Source organism: Tachysurus vachellii, chromosome 17 (assembly GCF_030014155.1).
Source record: "Tachysurus vachellii isolate PV-2020 chromosome 17, HZAU_Pvac_v1, whole genome shotgun sequence".
Classification (NCBI taxonomy): Eukaryota; Metazoa; Chordata; class Actinopteri; order Siluriformes; family Bagridae; genus Tachysurus; species Tachysurus vachellii.
In genome coordinates, this window is record NC_083476.1 from 22,386,242 (window position 1) to 22,406,241 (window position 20,000).

The window sequence follows — 20,000 nt, forward strand, 5'->3', positions numbered from 1 at the left end:
CAACAGACACACAACAGACACATAACAGACACAAAGCAGACAGACAACAGACACAAAACAGACACACAACAGACACACAACAGATACAAAACAGACACACAACAGACAAAACAGACACAAAACAGACACACAGCAGACACACAACAGACACAAAACAAACACACAGCAGACACACAACAGACACACAGCAGACACAAAACAGACACACATCAGACCCTTATGTTGTACAGAAACTAGTCAGAGTTACTGTACACACCTGAAGTTGATTGTTTTTATATAACAGCATGTCCTGAAGTCTGTATCAAATGAGGAGAGTTTTAAGCTCTGAGATCTTAAAGATCATCTTTACCTGTGATTTTGGGAAGCTGGATACAGGTTGTGTTGATCATTGTGTATTTATTCCTTCATCACTTTGCTGTTCCAGGTTTCCGGAATCTGCACCTGGATGATCAGATGACTCTGCTGCAGTGCTCCTGGTTGTTCCTCATGTCCTTCAGCCTCGGATGGAGATCTTACCAGCAGTGTAACGGAGGCATGCTGTGCTTTGCCCCTGACCTCGTCATCAATGAGTAAGTCTTTTGGTTGGAATGAAAACTTTGCTGTTGTTCACAGAGAGATCGAATGTCGGAGATGCCACAAATGTCCAAAGCCAGAATGCAAAAAAAAACAAGGATGTTATATAAATAAAAAAAAGCTCAGATGTTTTGTGTTGTTGATGAATGTGTGTGTGTGTGTGTGTGTGTGTGTGCTGCAGGGAGAGGATGAAGCTGCCTTACATGACTGAACAGTGTAAACAGATGCTGAAGATCACCAACGAGCTGGTGCGTCTCGAGGTCTCCTACGACGAGTATCTGTGTATGAAAGTGCTGCTGTTGCTCAGTACAGGTGAGTTCACTCGTTTACACTGAATCACCTTTACATTTAAGATGTTTAACAGACGTCTTCTTCAGTCTGATCATCATCAATACAATATACTGGTTCTCTAGGTCTCAGAGTAAGAAGACTATCCAGGAGACTAAAACTGTGTTTGTGTTTGTGTTTGTGTTTGTGTGTGTGTGTGTGTGTGTGTGTTTGTGTGTGTGTGTGTGTCTGTGTGTGTCTGTGTGTGTGTGTGGTGTGTTTTCTGACCTGTTGTATATACTGTATATATGGTTGATGTGTAATTGAGCTGCTCCATCACTGAGTGCTGAAATATGACACTTATTAGCTGCATTTCAGTTACAAATCACTGCTCATTTGGTCTCCACATGTTTACATTAATTCATGTATAATTTACAGGTGAGACTAAACTCCAGCCTGTGCTGAGAGTGATGCAATCCCAGTCCCAGTACTAGTACCAGTATCAGTCCCAGTATCAGTCCCAGTATCAGTCCCAGTATCAGTCCCAGTCCCAGAGAGAGTTCTCATTTAAATAGTTAAATTAAAAGCATTTATTTGAGTCCCACAGACTACAGGAGAGAAAAGTGACCCTGCGCTCTCATGTTAATGACATTTATAATGTGACGTAAACATCAGAGATATTCCAGTTTCCTCGTGTAATGTAGTGTAGTGTAATGTAGTGTAGTGTAGTGTAATGTAGTGTAGTGTAATGTAGTGTAGTGTAGTGTAATGTAATGTAGTGTAGTGTAGTGTAATGTAATGTAGTGTAATGTAGTGTAGTGTAGTGTAATGTAATGTAGTGTAGTGTAGTGTAATGTAATGTAGTGTAATGTAGTGTAGTGTAGTGTAATGTAGTGTAGTGTAATGTAGTGTAGTGTAGTGTAATGTAATGTAGTGTAGTGTAGTGTAATGTAGTGTAGTGTAATGTAGTGTAGTGTAGTGTAGTGTAGTGTAGTGTAATGTAATGTAGTGTAGTGTAGTGTAATGTAGTGTAGTGTAGTGTAATGTAATGTAGTGTAATGTAGTGTAGTGTAGTGTAATGTAGTGTAATGTAGTGTAGTGTAGTGTAGTGTAATGTAGTGTAGTGTAGTGTAGTGTAGTGTAGTGTAGTGTAATGTAGTGTAGTGTAATGTAGTGTAGTGTAGTGTAATGTAGTGTAGTGTAATGTAGTGTAGTGTAGTGTAGTGTAGTGTAGTGTAATGTAGTGTAGTGTAGTGTAGTGTAATGTAGTGTAGTGTAATGTAGTGTAGTGTAGTGTAGTGTAATGTAGTGTAGTGTAATGTAGTGTAGTGTAATGTAGTGTAATGTAATGTAGTGTAGTGTAGTGTAGTGTAGTGTAGTGTAATGTAGTGTAGTGTAATGTAGTGTAATGTAGTGTAGTGTAATGTAGTGTAGTGTAGTGTAGTGTAATGTAGTGTAGTGTAATGTAGTGTAATGTAGTGTAGTGTAATGTAGTGTAGTGTAGTGTAATGTAATGTAGTGTAGTGTAATGTAGTGTAGTGTAATGTAGTGTAGTGTAGTGTAATGTAGTGTAGTGTAATGTAGTGTAATGTAGTGTAGTGTAATGTAGTGTAGTGTAGTGTAGTGTAATGTAATGTAGTGTAGTGTAATGTAGTGTAGTGTAATGTAGTGTAATGTAGTGTAGTGTAGTGTAATGTAGTGTAGTGTAATGTAGTGTAATGTAGTGTAGTGTAGTGTAGTGTAGTGTAGTGTAATGTAGTGTAGTGTAATGTAGTGTAATGTAATGTAGTGTAGTGTAGTGTAGTGTAGTGTAGTGTAGTGTAGTGTAATGTAGTGTAGTGTAATGTAGTGTAGTGTAATGTAGTGTAGTGTAGTGTAGTGTAATGTAATGTAGTGTAGTGTAATGTAGTGTAGTGTAATGTAGTGTAGTGTAGTGTAATGTAGTGTAGTGTAGTGTAGTGTAGTGTAGTGTAGTGTAGTGTAGTGTAATGTAGTGTAGTGTAATGTAGTGTAGTGTAATGTAATGTAGTGTAGTGTAGTGTAGTGTAGTGTAATGTAGTGTAGTGTAATGTAGTGTAGTGTAATGTAGTGTAGTGTAGTGTAGTGTAATGTAATGTAGTGTAGTGTAATGTAGTGTAGTGTAATGTAGTGTAGTGTAATGTAGTGTAATGTAATGTAGTGTAGTGTAATGTAGTGTAGTGTAGTGTAATGTAGTGTAATGTAGTGTAATGTAATGTAGTGTAATGTAGTGTAGTGTAGTGTAGTGTAGTGTAGTGTTGTGTAGTGATGATAAATAACACACTCACGTGTTTGTTCCTTCTTTTCTGCTGTGTTTTTATACAGAACTTTAATTAAGGCTGAAACTAAACTGACTGATTAAAAGCTTTAACAAAGACGAAGTCATTTCCTGTTCAGTCCGTCAGAGAAAGCTTTACGCTAACAAGCACCAAAACACTCGTTTTATTGTCTGTGTAAAGTAAAAGATGTCACGTGTGATTCGATTACAAGAAGAAATGGAAATGTGGCTCTATTAAAGAAAAAACATCAAATCTTTTCTGCTTTGGAAAAAGAAAAGAAACAGCGTCACACACTGTCTAATAAACACACACTGTCTAATTAACACACACTGTTGTGCTACACACAGTCTAATTAACACACACAGTCTAATTAACACACACTGTCTAATAAACACACACTGTCTAATTAACACACACTGTTGTGCTACACACAGTCTAATTAACACACACAGTCTAATCAACACACAGTCTAATTAACACACACTGTCTAATTAACACACACTGTCCTGCTACACACAGTCTAATTAACACACACAGTCTAATTAACACACACTGTCTAATTAACACACACTGTCCTGCTACACAGTCTAATTAACACACACAGTCTAATTAACACACACTGTCCTGCTACACACAGTCTAATTAACACACACAGTCTAATTAACACACAATGTTGTGCTACACACAGTCTAATTAACACACACTGTCCTGCTACACACAGTCTAATTAACACACACTGTCCTGCTACACACAGTCTAATTAACACACACAGTCTAATTAACACACACTGTCCTGCTACACACAGTCTAATTAACACACACAGTCTAATTAACACACGGTCTAATAAACACACACACACAGTCTAATAAACACACTGTCTAATTAACACACACAGTCTAATTAACACACACAGTCTAATTAACACACACCGTCTAATAAACACACACAGTACAATTAACACACAGTCTAATTAATCCACACAGTCTAATAAACACACATAGTCTAATAAACACACACAGTCTAATAAACACAGTGTGGTGAACACACAGTCTGATGAACACTGTGTTAATGAACACACACTGTTCTCATTGGTCATCATATCAGATGTAATCATATCTAATCTAATCTCGGTGTCTGTTCCTTTGGCTCTGACCTGACAGAAGACTCTGAGCTGTGGAGATGATTCTGTATCTGATGTAATGTGCTGTATTTCATCTGTATCTGTTGTAACAGCTTAGTTTTCTTTGTTTTGGTCTCCACAGTACCGAAGGACGGGCTGAAGAGCCAGGCTGTGTTTGATGAAATCCGTATGTCCTACATTAAAGAACTGGGTAAAGCCATCGCCAAGCGGGACGATAACTCCAACCAGAACTGGCGGAGGTTCTACCAGCTCACCAAACTTCTGGACTCCATGCAGGAGGTGAGATCATGATAATCAGCGTCTGGACAATTTTTACATTACATCTGAATCATTTCATTTGTTTTTGTTCATTTCTTGGAGTTTTGCTTTCAGTTTCAGTTTCACTAGATCTAACAGAGCAATTTATTTATTTTTGCTAAGACTTAACTGAGAAGTTGATTATTTAATATTCAATTTTATTATTATAGTATTTTTTCTATTTTAACTATAAAATTAAGTTATAAAATACAAACATTAAAAATCCAAATAAAATCCAAGTAAAATGAGGCGCTGTAGAGAGACGAATAAAAACGAGTGTTTCTAGTGTTTACATTCGAACTAAAACAGATGATCGACAGCTTTTTCCCCGCGAGCATCTAATGATTACTGGAAACCTTGGATACATGTAAACAAACAAACAAACAAACAAACAGTACTGTGATCCAGACCTCTGTGTCCTCGTAAAAAACAGCCGTCAGCACACGTTTTAACATGATGTGAAGTAGAGAACATTATAACATTTAATTTATTGTTAATATATAATGAATATTTCTGTATTGTGTGAAGAAATCGTTAACATGCTGTCATGTGGAGTTTCTTTTGTTAAACACTTTTTCCACTCAGGCTAATATTCAGTATTCAGTACTCATAACGTGCTAACTTCTGGATTCCTGTGTGTGTGTGCGTGTGTGTGTGCGTGTGTGTGTGTGTGCAGATGGTAATGGAACTTCTCAACTTCTGCTTCTACACATTTGTGAACAAGTTCCTGAGTGTGGAGTTCCCTGAGATGTTGGCTGAAATCATCACCAACCAACTTCCTAAGTTTAAAGACCGGAGTGTTAAACCACTTCTCTTTCATCAAAAATGACTGCTTACATGACGACAATGCCTTAAACTCCACCGGTGGCCTTCACCGGCTTCACTGAGTGACACTGCATGTTCTTTTTTTTAAGTGTGTGTTTTTGAGAGAGAGAGAGAGAGAGAGAGAGAGAGAGTGTTCATGGGCTAGAATAGGACTGAAGATACACACACACACACACACACACACACACACACACACATATATATATATATTAGAGGGTCTTTTTCAACCCTTTCTTCTCATAAATCACCGTATAATATTTTCTGCAGAAGTTGGATCTGGGAGAAGAAAATCTTTACAATCTTAACAGATGAATATCAGAGAAAGGGAAAATGTGCCTTTAAAAATTCAATTTTTCATTTTGTAAAAGCTTTTCATGTTTTTTGTCTTTGTGCCTTTTTGAGCTCTCCTTTAAAACAGCAGTGTTTGGTTTGTAAAGTTATCTGTGATCCTCAGGAGTGATGAAAGTCAGGACGCAGCTCTTCATCCCGTCTGCTGCGTCTCAATGATTAGAAAAAGCTTCTTTTTTCTTCTCTTTAAGGTGTTTTGTCTCTGGCTAAATGTACTTCATGCTTTTGTGTAATTTGTACATCCCTGAAATCAGGCATTAAACGACCTCATTAACATTTATCTTCATATATTCAGAGTTTGAAGTGAAGTGAACATTCGTTGTGGTTTGGGACGCAGCCCCTCGCGCACTGCAGGATGTTCAGAGGAAATTCGATGATTACTCAGTAAAAACATCTAGAACTGTATAAGAAGAGCCACAGTTGTCTTGTTGTGATGGTTCTGTCAGAGCACCAGAAAGTGATTCAAACTGAAGTGTTAAAATGATCAAAGCGTGAACACTGGAGCTGTGAGTCAGTGACGCCACACCGAGAATCTCCAGGAAGAAGAAAAGGATTTTAAATTAAAATATTGAACAAAAAACACATTTCAACTTTCCTGCTTTTCCAAAACCTGCTGGTTTTAACGTCCTAAAATATCAGACTGAGATTATTGAAGCTGAGCGTTTGGTCACAGAACAGAGAGCAGAGCATCACGTCTTCGTCCTGGAAAAACTTACAGAGGTTTAAATACTCATCATATTAGCAGTGAGCTTTTGTTGTGCTTCATATTTAACCTGATGTAGCGGTAATGTAGGACACGTGTGTGTGTGTTTGTGTGAGTGTGAGATTGTGTCTGTGTGTGTTTGCGTGTGTGTGTTTGTGTGTGTGTGAGTGTGTGTGTTTGTGTGTGTGTGTTTGTGTGTGTATGTGTGAGAGTGTCCCTGTGTTTGTATGTGTGAGTGTTTGTGTGTGTGAGTGTTTGTGTGTGTTTGTGTGTGAGTGTCTGTGAGTGCGTTTGTGTGTGTTTTTTGTGTGTTTGTGTGTGAGTGTGTGTTTGTGTGTGTGTATGTATGTTGTGTGCATGTGTGTGTGTATGTATGTATGAGTGTGTGTGTGTGTATGTGTGTGTGAATTTGTGTCTGTGTGTGTATGTGTATGTGTGTGTGTTTGTGTCTGTGTGTGTGTATGTGTGTGTGTGTGTGTGTGTGCATGTGTGTGTGTGTATGTGTGTGTATGTATGTTGTGTGCATGTATGTGTGTCTGTGTGTGTATGTGTGTGTGTTTGTGTGTGTATGAGTGTGTGTGTATGTGTGTGTGTTACAGTCCTGTAGATTTCCCTTTTGGATGTTTCTAACTTTATAACATTTTGGTGAAAACCTGCCCAGCGTCCTTCTGTCTGCTCAGGTCTGAATCCTCCTGTCCTTCTGTCCTTCTACCTGCTGAAGAGGTTTTGTTTTTAACGTGCGAGAGATCCGGTGCCTTTTTATCAAACTGTACCAGCAGAGTTTCAGGAAAGTCCACAAGTCATTTAACTGTTTGTTTTTTCCTGAACAGAACATTGAGTGTTTATAAAGAAAGATTCTATTTTCCTCAAACACACAGAACAAAAGAAAGAAAAATCGTCTGTGTTTTTGTTTAGTTTTGTTTGTGTTCCCTCTTCTGCCGTCTTTCGAAAGGAATCCGGACGAATTCCGCTGCAGTTTTGGTTCGGATCGTTCTGCACTACGCTCACATTCACTTTCACACAATACACTAATATAATTCAGTCACTAATTAAATCCACACTGTGACACTATAGCAGTGTGTGAAGTGGAAGAATAAACATGGGTGTGTTAATCAGCCCGACGTCTCCTTCTCCCGTGAGCTTCACAGATCAGACCCTGAGAGCCCCTGATGTTCCTCACGACGAGGTGAACTGAAGTGCTGCATTAACTCGTAAAGATGAAGTTCAGAATTCGATTATTTTACACCGTGTCTGTAAAAGTCACATTGTAAAACTTTCTTCTGTTCAAACTTTAGTTTGTCATTATTTAAAAACTTTAAAGGTTTTGTGAAACAGGATCGTGACCTCACATAGGAACTGAATTGTAGAATACAAAAAATATATGAGGGGTCACGGTGTCTTAGTGGTTATCACGTTCTCCTCACACCTCCAGGGTTGGGGGTTCGATTCCCGCCTCCACCTTGTGTGTGTGGAGTTTGCATGTTCTCCTCGTGCCTCGGGGGTTTCCTCCGGGTACTCCGGTTTCCTCCCTCGGTCCAAAGACATGCATGGTAGGTTGATTGGCATCTCTGGAAAATTGTCCGTAGCGTGTGAGTGTGTGAGTGAATGAGAGAGTGTGTGTGTGTGTGCCCTGTGATGGGTTGGCACTCCGTCCAGGGTGTATCCTGCCTTGATGCCCGATGACGCGTGAGAGACCCCGTGACCCGAGGTAGTTCAGATAAGCGGTAGATGATGAGTGAGTGAGTGAAAAAATATATGAAAATTCCATCACAGGTTTTTCCAGTGAGCTGCAGATCTCCTGAACCCCAGACTCCGTCTCCCTTCTGCACGACTCGCCGCTGTCATCAACAGACATTTTAATATTTACCTTTGAGTTCCTACAATAATTCTATAAAATCTCATTCTTCTAATATTTGAATGATTTATTTTAGTCCATGAGACGATTTTGTCCTGTTTGTATTTTGTGTTGCTCTTTTATGTAAAACAAACTGCTGTGTTTTTCAGAGCGATCGGTGTGTGATGAACAGCCTGGGAATGTTTTAGCGTGATGATGATGATGATGATGATGATGATGATGATGCTTTACAGTAGCACTTGGTATCATGTTTCTAATTTGTTCTTTTCCTTCGTATTTCTTTGTGTATTTAATCCTCTCCTCTTTGCCCTCATGTGTATTGCTGTGAAAACGCCAGTCATTTGAAAAAGAAACAAAAAGGAGGAAAAACAGAAAACTGTGTGGAAGTAAAGTACCAGAGTCTGAGGATTTGCACTAAACCCTAATGTTAATCTGATAAAAGTTTTATTTTATAAACTATTAATGCAAATATTCTCATGAGCAAAAGGCAGAGATTTATTCAGCTGATAGCAAAATAAATGGATTAAGTTTTGTTTTATTTTCTGTAAATTTAATCCAAAGTGAAGAATATTGTCTGTATAAATAGTTTTATATTCCACTTAAAAGTAGATTGAATGTCAACCTTTACACATATTTGATTAAATGTTGGACATGCAATCACACGCGTGAGGAAGTGGACCGTTTGTTTGTTTGTTTGTTTGTTTGTTTGTTTGTTTGTTTGTTTGTGATCTACGTTTTCACGCCTGCAGTGGTTCTACTTCCTGTTAAAAAAAGTCAGTGTTCCATTTGAGACACCACGAGCCTTCTAGCTTTAATACACATGGTGTAAGTGTGTAGTGTTCAGTAGGTGTGGGAGCAGCTGTAATACTCAACATTGCTGTTCCTCGTAGATTTTTAATATTACGAGATAGATTGAGATAGAAAACAGAATTCTGAGATGCAGTAAAATATTTTCTTTACTTCTGGGCAAAAATTTGATCTTTTTTTAATCCAAACATGTTCCTGCAGGTCTGAAGCCGTTCCAGCGGTGCTGTTAGTGTTCACTTTAGTTCGGTGTTTGTTTAATATCATTAAAGACAGATGGATGGACATGAAATGGTCATCAACAGTGAAATTTATTTATTCTTTCTTAAAACAATGAGACTGAAATAATTAGTTAATAGTTTTAGTTCATATCCAGTCAGTGATGCAGCTCCTCATTACTCCACAAGGACCTCAGATGTTCCTGCACGTAGCTTTAATAAAACCTGTAACTCTGTAAAATCAGGAAGTGAAAGTCGTTCTTTAGTTCTGTAAGAAACAGGCGGTAAACAGAAATACAGCTGATTCTGATGTTTAATAAAGAAAACCTGAAGAACATCAGGAGCTCGATTCCTGCTACACTTTTAACAGTTAAGAATATTAAAACTCGCAAAATTAACTTAGATATTTTTATGTAAAAAGAGCAATAATTAAGTTAGTAAGCTAGAATACAAAACAGAATTATTTACAGAAACATTTCACCTCATGGATTTACACTGTTACAGACCAGAGAGCGGCATCGACACCAGAGGCTTTACATTTGATCGGCGCTGAATTCACATTCTTTTACATTTTACTCCTTAACATACTGCAGAGAAACGTGAGGGTAAGAGACAGAGGACGAGGAAAAGACAGCTTGAGCGTTTCATAAATTGTTCCCTAAAATATAAAAGTGCAAAGTAAAGGAAATAATTCCTCAATCTTTTTTTTTTCTTTTTAAAAATGAACCAGTTTCTTGTAGTAGTTCTAAACATTTCAGACAAAAAAAAGCTGAAGATACGACACGACGTTCCCGACGCTCCAGACTGCGGCAGAGAGAGGTTGCCGTAGAAACGCAGCTCAGGATGATTTGTGGTGATGAGTCTCCCAGTAAAGGTTCCTAAGCTGCTGGAGAAAAACTAAAATGGTCCCAATATTTTTTTTTTTCCTTTCATTTTTAGTAATGGCAGTGCTTTTTGGTGGCCAAGTGCCCTCAGCCTACACACACTCACACACACACACTCACACACACACACACACACACACACACACACACACTCACACACACACACACACACACACACTCACACACACTCACACACACACTCACACACACTCACACTCACACACACACACACACTCACACACACACACACACATACTCACACACACTCACACACACTCACACACACACACTCACACACACTCACACACACACACACACACACACACACACACACACACACACACACAGAGCCAGCTTTCTGTGTCTGCTGCAGGATCTCGTCACCTTCTGGTCCACAGCTAAAGAAACTCTACGTAGTTCTCAGGAATTAATCCCGTTCTCCCGTCCAACGTGCCCTCTAACCAGCCCGGTTCCCTCGACGGATGAACTACAAGAAGTTAAAATGGAATATTAAACACCGTGTGTCTCTTTTTAAATAATTAAATCTGGATCGCTGTGGCAGGTTTTAAAGCAGAACATTCACCAGTAATCAGACATATTAGTGCACAATAAATCTGTTCTGGAACATTCACACAGTTTATTAACAGTGCTGAATATCAGACTGCTGTGTTTACAGTCAGTCAAGTGTAAAAATCTTCTCGGTGAGACGACGTCAGCTACAAAATCTTATTTTTGTTCACAATTAAAAATAACATTCTCCGACAGTGCAGTAAATAAAGTGGACCGAGTCTCGTGGGAACTCACCGTTGTCGAATATCGTCCCTGCGATGAAGGAGAGCTCGGAGTTGTGCTCGGCTTTGCAGGCGTACAGAGCGCGAGCCTTCCGCAGAGGAGGACTGTGGGTAGAAAAGAGGAACTAAGGACCGTTTCCGTAATAATCTTAACTCTGGAGTCAGAAGAATATGAGCATCTGCTAAACCTCCATAAAAATAAGTAGGAACGTCACCACACAAATACTCATTTCTACATTTAACACACGTTGTTCTGTTTAAGAGTGTGAGAGGTGTTAAATATCCACAAGCACTGCAGAAAAGACTCAGGACACACCTGAGCGGGGAACATTCACTGGAAGTGCAGGGAGCTGACTGAGGACTGGAGGGAGCAGAGAACATCGGCCAGGAAGGAGAGCGTGGAGAGGTGGAGCTGGGTGAAGCTGAGCTGTGATTCAAACACACACACACACACACACACACACACACACGTCTGAGCCAGTAATGTATGAAGTTACATGTTAATAGAAACTGGAGTGAGAGGTTCAGCAGGCTTCAGTAGCACCTCGTTGTGTGCAGATGTTCAGCTGAAGTCACTGCATGCACAAGCAGAACAAATCCCATCTACTCCAGAGAAGCTTTTAATATCCACTGAAGAACATTGAACACTGCTCATTAATCAATCATCCAATTATCATGCAACAGCAGCCTAATGCAGAAGCCCATGCAGGTCCAGGACAAGAGTTTCAGTTAATGATCACAGCAAACATCAGAACATGGTGGCTGGGTGGAGGTTTTAGTGGAGAAAGACCTGAGCTGACAGGAAAACTACACTAAACTTAAATCACCGATCCACCTTAAGATGGAGGAGCCACAACAGCAGAAGACCATGTCAGGTTCCTCTCCAGTCAATCAAGAACAGGAATCTGAGAGTGTCTGAGTACTGTTACATCTCTTTACAGGCCATTTTACCATCTCATAATAGCCAGTTAGCAACCAGAGAGCCAGTGATCTCCTCTGTGTCCACATCAGAATCAAGTTCAGTTTGAAATGAGACACAAATCGAGTCTCATCTGTCCACAAGTCTGGTTCATACATTTCATTCTCTATAAAGTGAGTCCTGAGTCACTGCTCAGTGTCGTCACCATCAGTCTGATGAAGGAAACATCACACAATGCTTTCTTACCTGGATGATATGCTGCTACCTCGAGTTCTTGGAATTTGACTAGAACAGAAAAAAGAAGAGTTTGTGAACACTTTATTGACCTGGTACATTTGCCATAAAATATTTAATATGTGGTGTTTGCTATATGGCCAGAAGTATGTGCACCCCCAGTGGAATGGATCATACTGAAGAACTCAGGATGCTGAAATTTCTGCCCTGCTACATTTGCCCCAGCCAACAAAAAGAGCTAATACTGTGAAAGGAGCAGCAACAGTAGTCCACACAATCCCACAGAACATCCTGTTGAGTCACACACAAAAATAATATCCTCTGTTTCATCGCTAACCTCAGAGCTCCACACTGCCTCTGGAAGAAACATCAGCATATGACCTGAGCATCAGGAGCTTCAGAAAATGATTTCATGTCCAAGCGGCTGCACACAAGCCTATGATCACGACACACGATGAAACAAGTAAGCTGGAGTGTTGTACAGCTCAGACACTGGACTCCGGTGTTCCCTGGAGTGATGAGGCAACAGTAACGTGTTGTGGAGGAGGATAACAGTCTGGGGTTGTTTTAAAGGGCAGGAGAGAAGGAGAATATTCTACAGGATATAAAGTCATGTTAGACAATCATGTTTCTAATGTAGCAACAGTTTGAGAAGATCCTGACCTCAACACCACTGAACACCTTTGGGATGAACTGGAACTGGAGTCTCCTCAACATCCCGACTTCAGAGTCTGATCTCACTGACGATCTTGTAGCCGAACGAACACAAACCCACACAGATACTGTACACTCTAACATCTAGTGCTAAGACTTCACACAAGAGAACAGTGGAGCTGATTAGAACAGAAAAGAGCCCTTGACTTGGAATGGGATGTCACACCAAGTTTGATGAAGCAAAGTGATTTATTTTTATCCAGTTACACACTACAGTAGTGACCCTGACTGTCCACTCACAGGATGTCAACACAATAACGGTCTTTGTTATATCCAGCTCCGTTTTTCTGCGTTGCTTTAGATACATACAAACTGACAATAATCTGATTGAAGGTTGCTATGGCGATCACATTTACATTCGTAAAAGCAAACGGTAATTCAAAGCTCTGTCTCTGAAGTGCTTCATTTCAGTGATTATTGGAGATTGTACATAACTCTTAAACACGATCAGTAGAAGTGCACATTGTGTGTTTATTCCCTACGACACTGGAGTTATTAACTAACCACTGCATATTCATATCATCTTCACCTCATCCTCACCTGTGATGTTTAGTTCATATCGCTCATCTTCACACTCCTCAGCTACAAGTTCACACACTTCTCCTCCAACACTATGCAAGCTTTCACTTCTCCATCCTGGAGCTGCTGTGGTTCTCACCATCACACAAACTACATCTGATAATAAAGTGTTCTTCTAAACCAGCAGGAAAAACGTCACCGTCATAATCAGGACCGATTTATTTTTTTTTGTTTTAGGTTCCTTGTGTTAATATTGTATAATAAATAAATAAAGAACGATCAGCTCCTGTTGGTTCACAAGGTGAACATGTAAATGCCAATTAAAAGCTGTTGCAATTCTGCAATTATTCATGACTTTATTTGCATGTGAGAATGTTAACTGAAATGAGTGTGAATCAGAACAAAACGTATAGAATCATAAACTGATATTAAAAATGATCCCATAGTTTCCATGATCTTCAGCTTTGGTGTGTATTTTAAAGCTGCAGCTCTACGGTTTACAGACAGGAAGCAAGAACCAGGAATAAGACAGAAAGATGCAGCACTTCGACCCTAAAGCTGATAAATAACGAGACAGGGACAGACATTTCAGACAGTTTTCTAAGAACATGGCCTTAGAGTCATGAGAAAAGTCAAATGAAGTCCAGGACAACACCAGAAATGAAGCATAAAAAATGAGAGAATTAGACGGAGGTGTAAAATGCTGCAATTTCTGCTCCAGCTGCTAAAACCGTCAGCACCAAACAGATCTGATATAAACACCCTGATCACTGACGTCACTGACTACGATCATGTAAACAGGTACACATTAAAATAATTTGTCTTGTTTTCACCTGAATAATCCGTCCGCATTCACTGAACTGACCTGAACACCGTCTCTAGGCAACAGCGCTCGCAGTGTGCTTCTCCTGCACTCTGAAAAACATCCTTTACTCTGTCAAAAATCCAGCAATTAGTCATTTTAATGCACCTGATGCTTTTCTAATGAGTGCTGCATGCTTTAATGCAACCTTCTGGCTGTTTACCGCTTACAGTTTCAGGAGAAAATCTATAAATTAGACTCCTGTGAGCTCACAACATCCCAACAGTACAAAAAACACTGAGCTACATCACACAACCAGGATCACAACCAGGATCACAACCAGGATCACAACCAACTGACAACCAACTGACAACCAACCCCACGGAGAAAGAGAGAAAGAGGGAGAGAGAGAGAGAGAGAGAGAGAGAGAGAGAGAGAGAGAGAGAGAGAGAGAGAGAGAGAGAGACTACTTTGGTTTCTGCTTCCTCCTTAGGATAGGGACAAAAATAAACATTAGTCTCTCTCTCTCTCTCTCTCTCTCTCTCTCTCTCCACAATAAAGATTTTTATAGATGGAGACAACCACCCAAACCCCAGAAAAATGTGTGCACCTGTATGTGTGTATGTATATATATTTGTGGGAGAGTGTGTGTGTGTTTGTGTGTATGTATATGTGTGTATGTATGTGTTTGTATGTGAGTGTGTATATGTGTGTGTGTATATGTGTGTGTGTATGTCTGTGTGTGTATGTATGTGTATATGTGTGTTTGTGTGTATGTATATGTGTGTATGTATGCATGTATGTGTTTGTATGTGCGTGTGTGTATATGTGTGTGTGTGTGTGTGTATGTGTATATGTGTGTGTGTGTGTGTGTCTGTGTGTGTATATGTGTGTATGTGTGTGAGTGTGTGGGTATGTGTGTGTGTGTGAGTGTGTGTAAGAGTGTGTGTGTGTGTGTGAGTGAGTGTTTATATGTGTGTGTATATGTGTGTGTGTGTGTGTGGGTATGTGTGTGGTGAGTGTGTGGGTATGTGTGTGTGTGTGTGTGTGTGAGTGTGTGTGTGTGAGTGTGTGTGAGTGTGTGTATATGTATGTGTGTAAGTGTGTGTATGTGTGTGTATGTGTGCATGAGTGAGTGTGTGTGAGTGTGTGTGTGAGTATATGTGTGTGTATGTGTGTGTGTATGTCTGTGTGTGTGTGTCTGTGAGTGAGTGAGTGTGTGTATATGTATGTGTGTTTGTCTGAGTGTGTGTGTGTGAGTGAGTGTGTGTATATGTATGGGTGTATGTCTGTGTGTGTGTGTGTGTGAGTGAGTGTGTGTATATGTATGTGTGTATGTCTGTGTGTGTGTGTGTATATGTATGTGTGTATGTCTGTGTGTGTGAGTGAGTGAGTGAGTGTGTGTGTATATGTACTGTATGTGTGTATGTCTGTGTGTGTGTGTGTGTGAGTGAGTGTGTGTATATGTATGTGTGTATGTCTGTGTGTGTGTGAGTGAGTGTGTGTATATGTGTGTGTGTGTGTGTGTATCTCTGTACTCACTGTGAATTAGATCTACTCTGCCGTGCCTGTACAACACCGTCCTGTTCTCCGTCTGCACTGCTGAGGTTAATAAACTTGTTCCAGTTCTGATTGCTGGTGCAGTTGAGTGAGGAACAAGCTGCTGGCTGGGATTCAGAGTTTAGGTGCACACTGTTCCTCTTATCCACTGCTGCTGGTGATAAAAAATTCAACAAGGAGATCTGATCACTGTTCAGGTTAAAAGGGAAGTTCTGAAATATCACGGCCTGATTTATCTAAGCGTATATTTTTATCTGCCTTCTCTTCCAAGAATGGGATTCTACTAGAAATCTCACTCACAGGGAACGAAACCGTCTAAAATAACTTTAGTTCAAAGGGCTGCAGGATCTCTCAGGAAGCCCATAAATAATGTTCACAGTGCTAAGAGTGCGATAAAAGGAGATCCGTATGATGTCAGATCATAAGCAGAACCAGAGGATCAATCCCACAGGTCCTCACCTCGCTCTTTCTCAGAGTGTGTAGGAGTGTGGAAGAGTGTGAGAGGTCTCTCACTGCAGGATGGAGCTTTGCTCTCTGTGCTTCTCCTCCTGTGGACGCTGGACTGCGAGCTGATTTGTCCCACTGCAGGAACAGGCGTCTCTTTAAAGATCTGTGAAGGAAATAAAACCATGAGGTCATCGGGTCTGAGTAAATATTGTCCTCACAGCAAGACAATGTTGGTTAACCGACACCACGATCCTGTTTGTCTTCATGAGCAGTGAAAGAACCAGTGAGACGAAGCTGAGAAAAATCTCAAAAAATTCACAGATGAGTTTCACTAATAAATGAAAATGATTGAGGATTTTCGTCTTGTTGTTCTCCACTTTGTATGTGTGTCTTTGTGTGTGTGTTTGGGTGTGTGTGTGTCTGTATTCATGTGTGTGTCTTTGTGTGTGTGTTTGGGTGTGTGTGTGTCTGTATTCATGTGTGTGTCTTTGTGTGTGTGTTTGGGTGTGTGTGTGTCTGTATTCATGTGTATGTGTGTCTTTGTGTGTGTGTTTGGGTGTGTGTGTCTGTCTGTATTTATGTGTATGTGTGTCTTTGTGTGTGTGTTTGGGTGTGTGTGTCTGTATTCATGTGTAGGTGTGTCTTTGTGTGTGTTGGGGTGTGTGTGTGTCTGTATTCATGTGTATGTGTGTCTTTGTGTGTGTTGGGGTGTGTGTGTGTCTGTATTCATGTGTATGTGTGTCTTTGTGTGTGTGTTGGGGTGTGTGTGTCTGTATTCATGTGTATGTGTGTCTTTGTGTGTGTGTTGGGGTGTGTGTGTGTCTGTATTCATGTGTATGTGTGTCTTTGTGTGTGTGTTGGGGTGTGTGTGTGTCTGTATTCATGTGTATGTGTGTCTTTGTGTGTGTGTTGGGGTGTGTGTGTGTCTGTATTCATGTGTATGTGTGTCTTTGTGTGTGTGTTGGGGTGTGTGTGTGTGTCTGTATTCATGTGTATGTGTGTCTTTGTGTGTGTGTTGGGGTGTGTGTGTGTCTGTATTCATGTGTATGTGTGTCTTTGTGTGTGTGTTTGTAACTCTGAACAAATGTTTTAAACTCATGGTATCTTAAGTGTGTAACTTAGTGATCCAGCATTAATGTATTCAATGTTAGAGATTTAAACACTTATGTACGTCGCTCTGGATAAGGACGTCTGTCACATGGTGTAAATGTAAATGTAAATGTTTGGGTGTGTGTGTGTGTCTGTCTGTATTTATGTGTGTGTCTTTGTGGGTGTGTGTCTGAGGCTTTATGTATGTGTCTTTATTTTGTGTGAGTTTGTGTGTGTATTTTTTGTGTGTCTTTACATGTGTGTGTCTTTATGTGTGTGAGTGTCTGTGTGTTTGTGTGTGTATTTTTTGTGTGTGTCTTTATGTGTGTGTATCTTTATTGTGTGTGTGTCTTTATTTTGTGTGAGTGTCTGTGTCTTCATGTGTCTGTGTCTTTACGTGTCTGTGTCTTTATGTGTCTGTGTCTTTGTGTGTGTTTTTATTGTGTGTGTGTCTTTATTGTGTCTGTGTCTTTATTGTGTGTGTGTCTTTATTGTGTGTGTTTTTATTGTGTGTGTGTCTTTATGTGTCTGTGTCTTTATTGTGTGTGTGTCTTTATTGTGTGTGTTTTTATTGTGTGTGTGTCTTTATTGTGTGTGTGTCTTTATTGTGTGTGAGTGTCTGTGTCTTTATGTGTCTGTGTCTTTATTGTCTGTGTCTTTATTGTGTGTGTGTCTGTGTCTTTGTGTGTGTCTTTATTGTGTGTGTCTTTATTGTGTGTGTCTTTATGTGTGTGTGTTGCTCTACAAAATGTACTTGTTCAGTACTGTACTGTTTACCTGAACACAGTGTACTTTAAGGGATAAATGGTACAAAATATAAAAATAAATGTACAGTTAATAAAATTTACTGCCTTCATTACAGCGTTAAAGAAAACATCAGGTTTACAAAAATACTTCAATTAGTTTCACAAGACATCTATTTGTGTACATGTTTTTGTCCAGTTCTTAGACTTTGATCTTTATCTTCATCTCCTGTCCATCATTAAGCAGATAAACAGTAAGTGCACTTGTAGTTCCTCATTACTGCTCAGACTGATGCTCTGTGTGAGAGATCAGATCAGTGTTTATGGAGATCAGATCAGATCAGATCAGTTCAGTGTTTATGGAGATCAGATCAGTGTTTATGGAGATCAGATCAGATCAGATCAGATCAGTGTTTATGGAGATCAGTTCAGTGTTTATGGAGATCAGATCAGATCAGTGTTTATGGAGATCAGATCAGATCAGATCAGTTCAGTGTTTATGGAGATCAGATCAGTTCAGTGTTTATGGAGATCAGATCAGATCAGATCAGTGTTTATGGAGATCAGATCAGATCAGATCAGTTCAGTGTTTATGGAGATCAGATCAGATCAGATCAGTGTTTATGGAGATCAGATCAGTTCAGTGTTGATGGAGATCAGATCAGATCATGGTTTAAGGTGATCAGATCAGTTCAGTGTTTATGGAGATCAGATCAGATCAGATCAGTGTTTATGGAGATCAGATCAGTTCAGTGTTGATGGAGATCAGATCAGTTCAGTGTTGATAGAGATCAGATCATTGTTTAAGGAGATCAGATCAGTTCAGTGATGATGGGGATCAGATCAGATCATGGTTTAAGGTGATCAGATCAGTTCAGTGTTTATGGAGATCAGATCAGTTCAGTGTTTATGGAGATCAGATCAGATCAGAGTTTATGGAGATCAGATCAGTGTTTATGGAGATCAGACCAGTGTTTATGGAGATCAGACCAGTGTTTATGGAGATCAGTTCAGTGTTTATGGAGATCAGTTCAGTGTTTATGGAGATCAGATCAGATCAGATCAGTGTTTATGGTGTTTTGGCTGTTGTTACGGTGCCAGAATCACAACTGTTAAACAATAAAACAAGACCTTGTTCTGTCTCCGTCGTCACTGATCTACAGGGTGAGTAAATGTGTTGTGCAGTCAGTTTAACACACACTGATGCTGCTAATGACAGATAATAGGACTGTGTTCACACAGCCATCATCTGTCTCCAGCTCAGTAAAAGAACATTCCATGTTTGCTTCCAGCTTCTCATGGAGAATAAAGTCAGGAGAACAGGAAGTAAGAATAAAAGCAAAATATTGCAATTTGTCCTCATGCCTCGTGTCTCTTGTGTCTCTGTTTGTATATTAAAGCCTTCTGAGGTCCTGTGAGGACACCAACAGAACAAACTGGATAAAATCTCTGTACGCTTATCAGGCCAAGGTTCAGTCACGTGACAGGGAGCTCAGGTTACTGTCACGGTGCAGTGGTGTGGAAACAGCTTGCCTGGGCTTTAGCGCTACCTGCCACAGCTAACAGTTAGATCTGAACACTGCCACTCTCTTTCAGCCCCTTCATGAGAGTCATGATCCTTCACATGTCCTTGTGAATGGAGAGACAGAGAAAGCAGCATTCATGCTGTAAACCCGTGAAGAACGCTGGATAAATAAAAGCTGCAAACAAGAGCATTTCCAAAAGAAAAAAGATCAGGAGGTGTGTGTGTGCTTACAGACGAGCTGTGAGGGTTACAGACGAGCTGTGAGGCCATGAGCGAGAGACTCTTTTATAAAAATACTTTTGTGATCATTTTCCACATTGTGCTTCGTGTCCTCTCTCGGACATTACAGGAAATGTTTCACAAATAGAGAGATTTGAACACTCACACGTTCATGGTTCTCAATCAGGATCTCCACCACAACGTTCTGGAACTTGATGTCCATAAT

At 39.9% G+C, this 20,000-nt stretch overlaps 2 protein-coding genes and 1 long non-coding RNA gene across 9 annotated transcripts in view; 2 read left to right on the plus strand and 1 right to left on the minus strand.

The window, feature by feature from the left end:
• Nucleotides 1-6,036, plus strand: part of LOC132859583 (glucocorticoid receptor-like) — a 36,306-nt gene extending 30,270 nt beyond the window's left edge. For all 4 annotated transcript variants that reach the window (XM_060890340.1, XM_060890341.1, XM_060890339.1 and 1 more), the window contains 4 exons: nucleotides 425-569; nucleotides 755-885; nucleotides 4,400-4,557; nucleotides 5,252-6,036. In XM_060890340.1, the coding sequence (XP_060746323.1) occupies nucleotides 425-569; nucleotides 755-885; nucleotides 4,400-4,557; nucleotides 5,252-5,404 (587 nt within the window). In that variant the 3' untranslated portion in view covers nucleotides 5,405-6,036. The remainder of the gene's footprint in view (nucleotides 1-424; nucleotides 570-754; nucleotides 886-4,399; nucleotides 4,558-5,251) is intronic.
• The window catches only part of LOC132859585 (uncharacterized), a 107,565-nt gene extending 98,590 nt beyond the window's left edge, over nucleotides 1-8,975 (plus strand). The window contains exon 2 of the long non-coding RNA XR_009649750.1: nucleotides 8,160-8,975. This is a non-coding gene — a long non-coding RNA (uncharacterized LOC132859585). The remainder of the gene's footprint in view (nucleotides 1-8,159) is intronic.
• A 427-nt stretch (nucleotides 8,976-9,402) lies between these two features.
• LOC132859582 (rho GTPase-activating protein 26-like) overlaps nucleotides 9,403-20,000 on the minus strand; it is a 52,176-nt gene continuing 41,578 nt past the window's right edge. Inside the window, exons 19-26 of one of the 4 annotated variants that reach the window (XM_060890336.1) lie at nucleotides 19,941-20,000; nucleotides 16,211-16,361; nucleotides 15,734-15,905; nucleotides 12,169-12,207; nucleotides 11,320-11,430; nucleotides 11,017-11,108; nucleotides 10,597-10,699; nucleotides 9,403-10,211 (exon numbers count right to left, since the gene is read on the minus strand). The exon at nucleotides 19,941-20,000 is cut by the window's right edge and continues 100 nt beyond it. In XM_060890336.1, coding sequence (XP_060746319.1) covers nucleotides 10,611-10,699; nucleotides 11,017-11,108; nucleotides 11,320-11,430; nucleotides 12,169-12,207; nucleotides 15,734-15,905; nucleotides 16,211-16,361; nucleotides 19,941-20,000 — 714 coding nt within the window. In that variant the 3' untranslated portion in view covers nucleotides 9,403-10,211; nucleotides 10,597-10,610. Of the gene's footprint in view, nucleotides 10,700-11,016; nucleotides 11,109-11,319; nucleotides 11,431-12,168; nucleotides 12,208-15,733; nucleotides 15,906-16,210; nucleotides 16,362-19,940 lie in introns of all 4 variants that reach the window. The other 3 variants (XM_060890337.1, XM_060890335.1, XM_060890338.1) reach the window with 3 other exon arrangements.